Here is a 13,755-nt window from a genome sequence, read left to right on the forward strand (position 1 = left end):
TCATTCCCCTAAATGGCATTTCTCTTCAGCTACAATGTTCCCATCACTCTACATCCTAGCCCTGAGTCCTTCCAGGTCAGACTCCCAAGTACCAACTCCTCCATGACGTCATCACACAAACTGACACCCCGGGAAGATCTGCTGACATTCTTCCATGGTGCCCAATGCAGTCTCTCGTTGTGTGTGAATCACACTACCCATTGGTTGTAAATTCACTGGCCTCAAGGTGGAAACTGTGTGCAAGAATCTGTTCTCTTTAGTACGCTCTTGCTGGCACTTCATTGTTTTGTATCATCTGGCTCTGAATATCTGTCTTGAAAAATCACACATGGCCAAAATGAAAAAACAAAAAAACGGAAACATTTTCAATATGTTTTCTTCTGATACTTTCAGAGCTTTATGTCTTACATTTAGGTCTTCAAGTTGTTTTGACTTTTGTGAACAAGGAGAAATGGGTCAAACCTTGTGATTTTGAATGTGGATATCAGTTTGATACAGCTTCATTTATTCAAAGACTGTCTTCCTCCTGATGCTCATGCTTCGGACCGTCAGAGCTCAGTTTGCTATAGATACACTAATTCTCTAGAATTTGTTTCCTGTTCTGTTGATCCAAATATTTGTATCTATACCAAGCCATGCTGTTTAAAGTACTTTGGCTTTGAACTATGTTTTAAACTCAAGCAGTGTAATGCCTGCTGCCTTTTTGATTTTGGTTGGCGTTTGTTTTTCCTCCATACAGGTTCTAGTAGATTGTCTTCCTAGTTCTGAGAAAATTGTCCTGAACATTTTAATAGAGATTTCACTGAATGAACCAGAGGCCATTATGTTAAATGAAATAAGCCAAGCACGAAAAGTTATGTATCACATAATGTTAGTCATTTCCAAAGTGTATTAAAAAGGTGATTTCATAGAAACAAAAGTATTGTAAGGGTTATCAGAGACTGGGGAAGCAAATAGGGGGAGATGAAGAAAGGTTATAGTTAGTACCAAGTTACAATTAGATGGAAGTAACAATTTTAGGATCATAGAATGACTATAGGTAAGGATAATGACTATATTTCTCTGTAAAAACTGAGATGGTATTTAGACAGTTTCCACCATAAAATATTTGAGAAAATATATTATCTACCCAGATTAGACACATAATGTGTACATGCTTTGGAACATCATTTAGTACACCATAGTGAGTCCAACCTTTAGGGCTGGTTCATGTTTTGTAATAAAGGAGATTTAAACAGAAATAAAGGAGATGGACCAGGGAACTTTTAGCAGTAAGAGAAAACAAAGTCCACCTCCTCCCAACCTGTTCCCAGTCTTAGTAGTGACAGGTCTTGCCTTTCATTCCGTCTGTCAGACACAGCCTGAATCTTCTAGAACTGCATTGGTTGCTTCTTTCCTCCACTCTCCACTGTGCTCCTTTCCTCTGTCTCCTCGCCCTCTTCCTTCTCTCTCTCTCCTCTGCCTCCCCTCCTTCCCTTCCACTCCCTCTCCTCTGAGACATATTTCTGTAGCTCTGTTGCACAGTCTCTGGACTCTGCGTTTCTCTGCATCCTGCACAGGCTAGCTAGAGCAATGTTTTAAAATGGAAATTTGTGCTCCCAAGTCTATAGTCTAAAATTCCTCATTGACTTCTCCTCAGTGGTACTGGTTCTTGGAGTGGGAGTGAAGGAACAAGTGAGGAATTTTGGCAAGCTATGCTATCCCCCACTCGTAATTATCACAGGTCAGTTCGACATTTTACCCTCACTCCTGTAGTTTTGTTTGTGAACTTTCCTCCCATGCTTTTGTCCCTCAGCCTCATTGGGCCAGATATCACCCATGTTGAAGATCGAATTCCAAAGTCGCAGTCTTCCAGGAAACCCTTTCTGATCCCGATTCTAGACACAATCCCTTCACCATCTGGACCCCTCCTCTGTGAGGACACATGAGGTGATCTGCCTTGTGTTTGTCATTTGTATTCACATCTTATCCCTTCCACTGGGCCATCAGCTGTCTAATCTGATTCATCCTTGCCTCAAACATGCCTTGCAGATATTGGGAATTCCCTAACAGCATTTTGGATAGAAAAGCCCAGTGAAATTAGAACAGATGGAGCCCAGGATCAACGCTCTGTCTATTTTACAAGAGTGCTTCCCTCAGAACACAATCAAAATCAACACTGAATATCAGTCACAAATCAAGTAAAGGTGTGATGAGGCCAAAGGGCAGTATGGAAAAGATGGACCACATTCTGGATGTTCAGGAAACATACAGGGGTCCTCAAGCTGTTCATGGAAGTGATCACTGTATATATATACACAGAGATTTAAATCTTTTTCCAAAATGTATTTCTGATTCTGTTTTTCTACAGTTTTTGATGAACTTAAGAAAAAACTAGCAAGGCAATTGGAAAGGGTTACACCTAAGAATCAGAAAGTGGTAGACATTGTGTAGTGTGTGACAGATCAGAAAACTGAAACGCAGTTTAAGAAAATGATCTGAAATCATATAATTAATCAGTAGCAGAGCTGGATGTCACACTGAAACTCCCTGATAATAGAGTCCACGCTCTATAATATTACCTACACTACATTAAATAGATAAAGGATCTAGTGAGATATTACATGGTACAGTGTCATTTTGCTGTTCATTAAGGAGAGGAAACAGACAAAATGTGCGCCATCTTTTGTTTACTCCCTTCTAAACTGCCTCTTACCACCCACCTGAGAAGTAACTCTCCTTCTTTATACTTGAGCAGCCACTCCAATCCAGTATGTTCACATTTTATCAACTGAGAATTTTTGTATCTTAATTTCCCTTCACATTCATCCATTTTCCTCCACCTTCATGATCATTGAAAAGGATCTCACGGAAAAAGCTCGTATTATATCAGACATATGGGCTGTGATTTTCTTGTCTAGGTCTCCTATAACACGTTTCATTTGTTTCTCTGATACTTGGAAAAGATTGGCATATAGTAGGGCGTCAGTAAGTTTTTGATGAATGGATGCTGGATGGATGGGTGGATGAGTGAATTAAGTGGGTAGATGGGTGGATGAATGAATGGATAGATGGAGTATGAGTTAGATAGATGGGAAAAATGGTCCAGTGAATGGTTAGACAGATAACTCAGTCCTACTTAAATGGTAGGGAACAGTGGGGAACTGCCTGAAGTCAATCTTGTCAGATAGCTGAAAAGAAGGTTTTGCAGTATGTGATTTATTAAGTTTGGGATTATTGTTTTTTGTTGTTTTTTTTTTTTCCTTCTAAGCACAGCTGTTTTCCTGCTCAGGATTTTTTGTTTGAGGCAGTTTGTTACTTGCAATATCACAGTATCCTTGTAAATTTAGACCTTCAGTAAATCTTTTTCAAGGCTTAGAGAAAATACTCATGTAAACTGTATTTTGGTCACAGAGTAAAGACCTATGGTACTTGCCCTGAATGACTTTTCAGTTTAATTGGGAAGTGATGTTCAGTTAATGGGAGTTTTTCTGTTATCTTATTCTGGAGTTACCTTTAAGCTGGGCACAGATAGCACTGGCTTCACTGGCCTTGGTGACATCCAGGGTCCTTCAGAAAAGCTCATTGCGAAAGGCCATCAGTGATTTGCAGGTGGAGGAGGAAGCGAATGTGTCCTAGCAGAGGTGAATCCTGAAGCTTGAGAACAGAAAAGCCAGAGGATCCAGTGCCAAGAGGAGCCTAGGGTGTCACAGGAGGTGGCTGCTGGCAGCGCGGCCATCCAGCTCAGATTGGAGGCTTTGTGGTGGGGCCACGGATGCCCAGGGAGCCGTGACCTGGTGAGCAGTACCCCCCGAGGGCCTCAGGCTTCTCTACAGCAGTTTGGGTGCCAAGGAGCTTGAGGCCAGATTAGAATCCGAGTGCCCGGCTGTCTGTATTGTTACTAAAAGGACATTTCCCTTTCCTCTTTCCTCAATGGCAGCACAGTCTAAGATCAAGAATGTGCGCCAGGATGCTGCCCCATGCTGTCATCAGTTGAATGAGCTCGGGCAGGTGACTTCACTTTTTATGCCTCAGTTTCCTCATTTATAGAGATGATCCTAATACCTATGCTTTAGGGTGGTGAAAATGCAAGCATTGCTATATAGTAGGTGAGAAGAACAATGCCTGACCTGCACTACGGGTTGTGTGAGCATTCATTTTTATTTTTAATCATTTTTATTTTTTCTAAATACTGCAATACTTTGTACCTGATGATAAGAGTAAGAAGCAGCAAAAATTTTATCTGTAAATGAGGTGGAGACATAAATCACTCCGTATTGTGTCTTATAATAGTCCAGGTATTTATACTAACATTAATCAATATTAACATACTTGGCGAGATTTATGTATTATATATCATGTATAATTCCAATGTAATTTAGATTCTTATGGTCTAATGTTAGTGCACACAGTGGCTCTTGAGCATGTATAATTATTGCATTCATCCTCAAGATGGTGAGGCTGAGTGTCACAGCAACTGAGTGACTTGCTCCAGTCCAGGTAGTGGGGATTGTGACCTGCTAGGGTTTGCCTTATTTCCCCTCCTGTGAGTGGTTTCAGCTGTAAATCTCCTATGCCAGCGCACAGCTCCAGATCCAGTGGTCCAGGGAAGCGGGATTCAATACCCAAAGATGTCGCAATGAGCAAGGAAGAGATTGAGCTTGGAGCACTGGCTCAGTGAAAAGCACGGGTGTCTGTGCCTCTCCATTAAATGGACTCCAAATGTTCTGCCCCTGAGACATCATCCGACTCCTCCTCCTCACAGCCCTGAGCTTTTCACCTTCTTTCCTCACCTTGGCACATCATTCACTCCATCTGTGATATCTTTCAGTGCTCTGGGTGGCCACATTTCTGTCACTATGGCTCCTTTTCCCAGCTCAGCCTCCCAAGAAGGCTTGTCCCCTTTCCATCACGGCTCCTTGTGTGTCAGGGTTCCTTTCTTTCTAGAACAGCACTGTTGGGCTTTGCCAATAATTGAGAGAAAACCTAGAGATGATACCAGCTTAGGGGCTTTAGTTTGAGCAGGAAATATTCACAGGCCCCTATCTCCCATGTTCACAAACACTACATTTCCCTATGACAAGAAAATGGGGCAGTGCTAACAATTAACCAAATAATTCACCTGCTCACCTGGATATTTGGAACCTGAATTATTCAGCAATTTCTCTCAGTGCAAAATTGCATTACTTAAGGTCAGTATAACTAAAGCTGATGTGAAGTAGAAGAATTTGCATTTATTTCCTTACAACTTGAGACAAAAGACTTGACAAAGGCAGTGTCACGGACTTATGAAAAGATTTTGAATGCTGAGATAATCAAGAGTCCGAGAGGACATGAGAAACTCAGAGCAATGATTCCCAAATGTTCTCAATGTGGCATTATTAGTCATGTTTAATGTAAAGTGAAATCCAAGCTTATGAAACAGATAAAAATAGAAATATGCTGGCCTTGGTGGATGGCATGGGGGCAGCAGAGTCCCCTACTCCATATCTCCATCCCATATTGCAATGAGGCCGCTCTCTGGAACAACCCCCAGCCTTCCAGAAATGCAGTTTGAAAACCACTCATCTGGTTCAGTCCACCCAAGGAAAACCAAGGAACAGATGAGAGCATGAAAGTGCAGAGTTCATTCAAGTTAGAGACTTTCAACTGGGGTATCGCTCCTCCCCTTTTTTTTTGGTATAGCGTTCTTTCTTTGTGTTCTGGTTGTCTAGACTGTGCACCACATGACCCCTGAATTCTCATGGTTTGAGATACAGCAGTGATCTATTTTGCTCATGGAGTCTTCACTTTGAGCAGAGCTTGAAGAGAGTAACTTTGCCTTATTGCTTGGTGTCAAAGGTCTTAGCTGGGGCAACTAACTTAGCTGTGGCTGTAATGGCTGGGGACTGGCTGGATACTTATTCTCTTCAGCGTGGTAGCTTCCAACAAGCCAGATTCTTTGTCTGATACGTTTATTTTCTTGTAGTTCTAAATTTGACATGGCTTGACATTTACAAAGAAGTTAGATGTCCTATCTGAAATCCAAGTCCCCAAGAGTTTTATTTGGGGATAGGGTTAGGGTCAGGATTAGATCTAGCACACCTAGACCTGCAAGCTTGCCTTTATTCCTTGCATAGGAAGTTCCAGAATCTAATTTCTACCAAATCCTGTTGATCTCACCGGGCCAGCCCTAATACAGTGTCAGAGAGTGCTACATGTGAGCCTGCGTGCTGGGAAGTCTGGATCTTTGAAAAGTCATCTTGGATACTTGGCTATATGATCTCCTTCATTTTTTCCCTTTGCATAACCTTACCCAATAGATACTGATGTGATGTGACCATAAACAGAGCAGCTAAAAGGACTCACTGTGGCATTGCGTACATCGTAGGACCAATGTCATGTAGAAACATGGTTGACTCATTTGGGGGATCACAGAAAGCTAATGTAGTACCCACTTACTCCCAAATTGTAATGAGAAGAAAGCTTGTTTTAGTGGACCGTGAGGAGAACCTTCAACTGATGAGAGCATCTAATGTGAAGCTTGGCTCCCTCTGCTTTAGAGAGCGAGTGTCCTTACAAAGGAGAGGTTTCCCTGGTTTCTTCTGCCGTTCCGGGTCTGAATCTCAGCAGAGATGATTAATGGAGAAGCTTGCCTCTTTCTGAGCTTAGGGATGCTAAAATAATATATGCATTTCTAAGAGTCAAGATTTCATATAAATCTAATTCTTGTTTGTTTGTTTTTTTTCTTTTCCCCCTTTTTTGGACATTTCCTTCATCTGACTGCCCATCAATATATAGAAGAAATGCTTATTCCTACTCCTATTACTTGTAAGTATTGAGCTGGTGTTGACTTTGCGTTGTGCTCTGTAGAGGAACCTGTAGCATGCATTTCCTGCACCAACCAAGTGTCTGTTGGTTTCCTATGTTCACTTTTGTCTCAGTCATCTGAAGCCCTATTTTTATTTTGCATAGATGTTTTCCATGTGAAATTGAGTTGTCACCGTTGAAGTTCATTGTTACATTTCTGCCATCTTAGATTATTTTTCCTAGTTTTGGAGCTGTGATGCCTGTCTCTTATTTGTCGGTGTAATGTTTGAGTTAGCAACCCCTAAATTCCAGCGAAAGAGGGGGCAACTGTTTGTTGAAAGACTTGCACATGGAAGGCAAAATCACAGACCTCAGCCACTTCTAAGTCCGTTGTGTCTACCTGGGGAACAGAAAGCCCTGAAGGCTCAAAGTTTAGAAAGGAAGTCAGCGATTGCTTCACTTGTTTCATGACTATCTGTTTGTGAACATTCGATGCCTCCTGTTATCAGTGCATTTTCTTGGGAGTTGAGGTGACTGCTAACTGTCAGTTTTAGTTGCACTTACTAAATAAAGCGTATCAATTTTCTATTACTAAGACAATGATTTTCAAAATAGTATGGTAAAGGAGGACACAGTATAAAATAGACTCTTGATAAGAAAAACTAAGAAAGCTGCTGAACACATACTTTCCGTTTTTGGAATCTGAAACCCAGGAGAGAAGTGTATGAATTTACTACATGCTTGTGAAAGCATGGTAATAAGTCTCAGACTGCCTGGCTCCTGATAAAGTGTCTTGACCATGATGCCATGGCTCTTCTCACCTCTGGCAAGCTCAGCTTCAGAGGGATCATGCTTAGCGATGATCAGCTGTTGTAGCCTCCACAGAAGAGGGAATGAGCAAAATGGCTGCCCCACTTGCTTTGCTCCATGTTGGGTCCACAGATCTACAGGGCCAGCAACTGAACAGATACTTCTGCCACCACTGTCCCCAGTGCCACTTCTGTCGTGTCATCTAAGCAACACAGAACCTGTGACACCAATGGTAGAAATGCCATTCTTTCTTTAGTTCACTCATTCATTCAACAATCATGCCCTGTATGTTTTGGACAGGGAAGGTGGAGAATACCTGTGACTTTGACTGCCATGCTTAAAGTTGAATAATTGGCTTGTTTACTGAGAAGAGCTTAAACATACTCTGGTGTAGGAGCACCGAATAAAGGAGGCAGGCAAAGGTATACTTAGTCATGACTTCAGCCAGTACTAGAGAAACAGAACTTCTGATGAGCAACAGTGTCAGCAAAGGTGTGATGGAGATGTGAAACAGTGGGGTCTGTTACTGCTGTAGTGAAAAGAAAAGGAGCTTGAGGATTATGTGGCTCTCTGTTTAAATCTTGTCTGTATCACTCATGAATTATACACTGTGAATACAACTCACTTGATTATTCAGCCTTGGCAAAATTTCGAAACTCTTCTGAGTCTCCTTTCTCTAACTCTGAATGATTGTGTACAGTGCATAGAGCTGACTTGAAGAGGGAAAAAAAAATGTATTTGTAAATGGCGTGTCACAAAGTTGGCCTTGGTGAAATGTTAGTTCTCTTTGTTTCCCACTTCGTAATCCACAGGAGACATGGAAATAATGGTGTCCCCTGGAAACTGAATTGATCTTCTAGGGGTTGTTTGCATCAGTGTTACATAGCAGGGGTGAACACACAGTGTTACCATGGGTATAGACAGCACAACTTGTGGGTACCTGCCCTCTGTGTTGCTCAATGTACATAGCATTATATTGATACTATACACTGTGTGGGTAATTTTGGTGGGATCAGAGCTGACGAGACGTGGAATGTGTATTCAGCCAGACAGGATGCCTGTATCCACGTTGGAGCGCCCTGCTTCTCTCTGTGGCCCCATCCCCTGATTCCAACTTCTAACTAATATGGACACTGCAACAAGACAGTAATAGATCAGGTTTGGGGCTCCTGCCATCCACATGGGAGACCTAGGCTGAGTTCTTGACTTCTGACTTCAGCCCTGCCCTGGCCATTACAGATATTTAGCAAGTAAACCAACAGAGCAGGGGGCTCTCTCTCTCCTTCCTTTCTGTTCTTCATTTCCTTGTGGCTATCTCTACTTTGGTGTCTCAAGTTTAAAAGTGAGTGAGGTGAAAGTGGAGGAGCTAGATCTACAAATACTTATATTCAAGAGGTCATGATAAACAAGGGCCTTTCTATAAATTTGAAATTCTATGTCACAAGTCATAGAGGGTAAAACTCATAAAATCACCATGGGATACAAAGCCTCTGGATGGGGCACAGAATTCCCACAGCAACAGCCCTAATTTTACATTTAAAAACCCCTCAGCACCCATGGGTGTTAAATTTTGCATGTCACTCTAGAGTCACTTCTATTTCTTCTAGAAAAGTCTTAACACAATTAGGGTTTTTTTTATTTGTTTCTGTTTTTTTTGTTTTTGTTTTTTTGTTTTATCTTGAGTAGCCTATCTCCATCCCCAACTTCCACTAGGCATTTGTGATAGAAGACAAACCATCCCCCAAAATTAAAGATACTAAATATATAAAATATGTTTAGCTGTCTAGGCAGAAGGGGAGGTGGGATAAATTACTACCACATACCATGTACTTTGTGCACACATGAAGTCATCATGATAGCCCACTCTGTCAGTTACTATTATCCCTATTTAATGGAATAGAAGTTTTTCAGAGAAGGTAACTCATTGTCCCAAAGCCACCTAGCAGTACGTGGCAGAGCAAATGGGTTGTCTTAGAAACAGAGACATCTAAGGGAGAAATGGTTTGGAACAGAGGATCACTATGACTTTGATCTGTTGGGCTGAAAATGTTGGTGCAACTCCTAACCGGAAACGTCCGATGGGGCCTTGTAATGTAAACCTGGAATTCACCTGGGAAGAGCATGTTGAGGGCTCTTTTTAGAGCTGTGCAGATAAGATTGCAAGGTGAATAGAATCAGGCATGAAGAAAGATTAGGGAGTGAACCATGGACTATGGTCTCAATCTCAGGAACAGGACAGAGTTGGAAACTCAGAAGAAGAAAGGAAGTAACAAAACACATTAGCAAAATATAGCAACTAGCAAAAAAAAAAAAATAGTATGAGGGAAATGGTAAGAACCAAGAAGACTTGTACAGGTCATAACACAGGGTGTGAAAGGACCCAGCCCAGCTGTGTGTCAAATGAAAGGTCATCATTTTTTAACTCTGAGGCTCTAAAACCTGAGAGGCAAGCAATTTGACCACATGAAGGATCAGAAACTTTTGGCGACATGTGTAGCTGAAGTGGAGGAGTCTTTTGGGGAAGGGTGATTGAAGGTGGTAAAGCTGGGTGATTATGGAAGGGGAGACCCTGGCAAGGTGTTTAGGGACAGAAGGCAGCCTAGCAGTAGAAGAGGTTTTAAAATCTTGTTTTTAAAGAGCCCGTAAGTGGCATGGAAAATAAAAGAGAAGCAGAAAGAAAAATAAGAACTCTATAATGTCCAGATTAAAAACTACAGTCCAAGTGTTAGTGTAGACATAAGGGTTACTTTTGGCCTGCAGGTTCTAGTTTCCAAATCCTTGCCCAAGAGTAGCAGGAAAATAAGGTTCAGGATATCTCCTGCATTGGTGAACTTCTACATGCTATATGCCCAGCTTCTTGTTGCAGACACAGTGGTGAATGAGGCACATCCTATACCAAACTACAAAGTTGCGAAGTTTAAAGGAATTACTAATGGGGGCCCTGCTATGTGCCACACCCATGTAATGTGTGTGACAAGCCTTGTAAGATGAATGTAATTGAATTTATTTGATGTGCATATTAAAGGTTCAAGTTTGAAGATTTAACTGCCATGAATCCGGAATGCAGTGAGCTGGAGTTTGGGACTCAGGACTGCATGACTCCCAAGCCTCCTGCCAGGTCCAGTTCTTTGCATGATGAAGGGAGTCATTCCTGCATCATGTATTTGCAAAGACGTAAACCGTGTTTCATGAGAGCCAGGCTCCGCATGCAATTCTGTCTGTCTGTAGAGCCTCGTTTTTGTACATGGTCATCAGTGTGCCTAGCCTAGGACTGGATGTGCCTACTGTGCACGGCAGGGAAGCTGTTGGACGAGTCCTGCTTCTGCTGGCCTGGCTTGTTTGGGGGCAGAGGGTACCTGGTCACCCAGGCAGTGCTGTAGACTCTGCTGAGGATGGTCAGGGCTGGGAGCTTTGGGTGGTTGCATGTCAAGGGATTATAGCGAGAAGTGACCAAAGGAGTGAGTGTTCATGAACAGGATATGCAATCAACTAGCAACATCAGAGCTGTGTATGGAAGGACCTGAGGACCAGGAGATGCGGAAGAATCTGGGATAAAGTCTTCATCATCTCTCCAGGATACCCACACACACACACGAGGATGAGTTTGGGTTTGAGGATGATGGTGGGAGATCAGCCGCTCAGGTGAATTGGGTTTCACCATGAGCAATCCTAGACCCACGCTGAGCCCTCGTTCACGTCAGTGGCATCAGGAGCTTTTGTTGAAATGGCAGGGAACACGAGTGTCGATATGCAGCGTGGCTGGCACCCAGTAGGTAGCTGCAAGTCACAGCTGTCGCTGCTCACATTCTGAGCTGATGGAAATGTTTCTTGAGAAATCCGTTTTCCTTCCTGCAGTACACAGCCTCTAACAGCTTCCTTTGTTCGCTGCTTGTCTTTTTTCAAGGATATTAAGAGTTGGCGAGTGTCCACAGGTTAATTTACCTCAAGGTGTGTGATGGGCATGGTAATTGTTTTGAACAGAGACATTTCTAGTGGGTAGTTCTTGAAAAAGCACTGAGACATTTTACCCTCTCCTGGCCCGGAGAGAGCACTTAAATGCCTCACTTAACCTTTGAGAAATGCCTGGTTAAGTGTCATGGAGGTGGGAAATCGTGACCTGGGCGGGACCCAATCTGCAAAAGCTCTGTGAGGATTTTCCTGTATCCTTCCCCTCACCCTTCATTTCAGCACATTCAAATCCTGCATCTTCAGTGAATGGGGTATCAAAGGCCATTTTCTGTAAGAAGTCAACCCCGATTCCTTCCACCTGTAGGAATGTCCCATCCTCTGAACTCTTACCGAGGACAGGAGCTAATCTGTCTTCATAATATTTCTTGTTCACCAAGATTCTTGCCATGGTGCCACTGCACCTACAGAGAACCCCCAGTAAATGCATGTGGAATTACAGAACAAGATAAAATACACAATGGCTAGAGTTGACAGGTGTGCTGTTTCTTAAAAGTACGTTAAAGAGGAGCAGGCACTGGAACCCAGGGAGTAAAGCTGACACTTGAGGTAGCCATATTTCATATCAGAGTGTCTGGTGCACATCCAGTCTGCTTCTGATCCAGCTTCCTGCTAATGCGTGTCCCGAGAGGCAGCAGGTGATGGCCTAAGTGTTTGCATCCCTGGTACCCACCAGGGGAACTCAGGTGGGGGTGTCAGGGGTTCTCTGTCCAGCAGACCTGAGACCTTCAAGGGGTGAAATGGCAGTATTCTGCAGCGCAGACACTGAGACAAACTGGTGGTGAGGGATGTCCATTTATATGAGAGAAGTCACAACTTTATATAGGGTAAGAAAAGGAAGTAGGCAGAAAGGCGGTCCCAACAGTACTTCCAGCCAACAATGACATTGTGACTGGTTACTAAATATGTCTGTCTTTGGACCCTCCAATGAAGTTAAAGGACAAACTTGTCTGCTGAAAAACAAGATGAATGTAACATTTGGCTTTCTAGAGTTGTTTACCAGGGAAGTCCTAGCACAGTTCGTTAGAAAGCACAGAAGAGAGACTGGACTCCTGGCTCTTGCAGCATACCCTGTGAACAGGTCTGTTAGCTGAGACTCCTGTCAGGGATTCCCCCGGGGACATGACGTGTTGTGAGCCTACAGCCTACCGCATGGGCTAGGCAGGCAGAGATCTAGGGGCAATCTCCCACAAGGTGGAGTTCTGGACTCCTGACACTCTGTCTGAACTGGTTATTAAAGCCATATGGGGAAGGCCTGGTGTGATAGCCTAAAGGCTAAAGTCTTCACCTTGCACATGCTAGGATCCCATATGGGCACCGATTCTAATCCCAGCAGCCCCGCTTCCCATCCAGCTCCCTGCTTGTGGCCTGGGAAATCAGTTGAGGATGGCCCAAAGCCTTGGGACCCTGCACCCACATGGGAGACCCGGAAGAGGCTCCTGACTCCTGGCTTTGGATCGGCACAGCTTCACTCTTTACTCATTGCAGCAGCTTGGGGAATGAATCAACGAATGGAAGTTCTTCCTCTCTGTCTCTCCTCCTCTGTGTATCTGTCTTTCCAATAAAAATAGCATCTTAAAAAAAAAAAGATTTATGGGGGTAAATCAATACAATGAAAGAGTCTCCATTCGCTTTCTTCCTCTGTCTCTCACCTCTCCTTCCCCTCCTCTCCACCCATTTCTTTTAAAAGTAAATAACAATACATAAATATATTGAAGGACTTAAAAAGAAGTGATATTTTTAAATAAGCCCCTGGATATTGTAATTTCTCTACTTCCTTAATGTAGCTTTTATTGCTTTCTTTATATTTTTGTGACTTGAACAAGCTGCTTTTTTCTGAACCTCAGTTGCGAACAAACATTTCCAAAATGCACACGTTGCAGGTGGAATAGACATACTGTGAAATGCCCAGCACATAGTAGGACCTTCACAAAACAGATTGCTGACCTTCCCCAACCACATGCCTTTTCACACCATCCACTCTTGCCCGTTAGCTATCATTGCCTCAAAACGTTTAAAGAGGCATTTAAATGATCATCTCAAGAGATACTAAAAAAAAAAATCATTTTATGTAATTCATCAGCCACTTTGAATAAAAATGAAGGGAAAATAGGAGTAGAAGTAAGCCACTTAAAGATGATAAATATCAATTACCCAAAGCTGACAGCAAGCATGTTGACAGGCGTCATCAGGTATTCATGATGGAGGCAT

At 42.8% G+C, this 13,755-nt stretch overlaps 1 protein-coding gene across 3 annotated transcripts in view; it reads left to right on the forward strand.

Annotated features, from left to right (window-relative positions):
* Positions 1–13,755, forward strand: part of PTPRT (protein tyrosine phosphatase receptor type T) — a 918,862-nt gene that overhangs the window by 780,236 nt on the left and 124,871 nt on the right. For all 3 annotated transcript variants that reach the window (XM_040981459.1, XM_040981457.1, XM_040981458.1), the window contains one exon: positions 6,760–6,789. In XM_040981459.1, the coding sequence (XP_040837393.1) occupies positions 6,760–6,789 (30 nt within the window). The remainder of the gene's footprint in view (positions 1–6,759; positions 6,790–13,755) is intronic.

The sequence above is a fragment of the Ochotona curzoniae genome, unplaced genomic scaffold, assembly GCF_017591425.1.
Source record: "Ochotona curzoniae isolate NIBS_2020 unplaced genomic scaffold, NIBS_Ocur_1.0 contig_3520, whole genome shotgun sequence".
NCBI lineage: Eukaryota > Metazoa > Chordata > Mammalia > Lagomorpha > Ochotonidae > Ochotona > Ochotona curzoniae.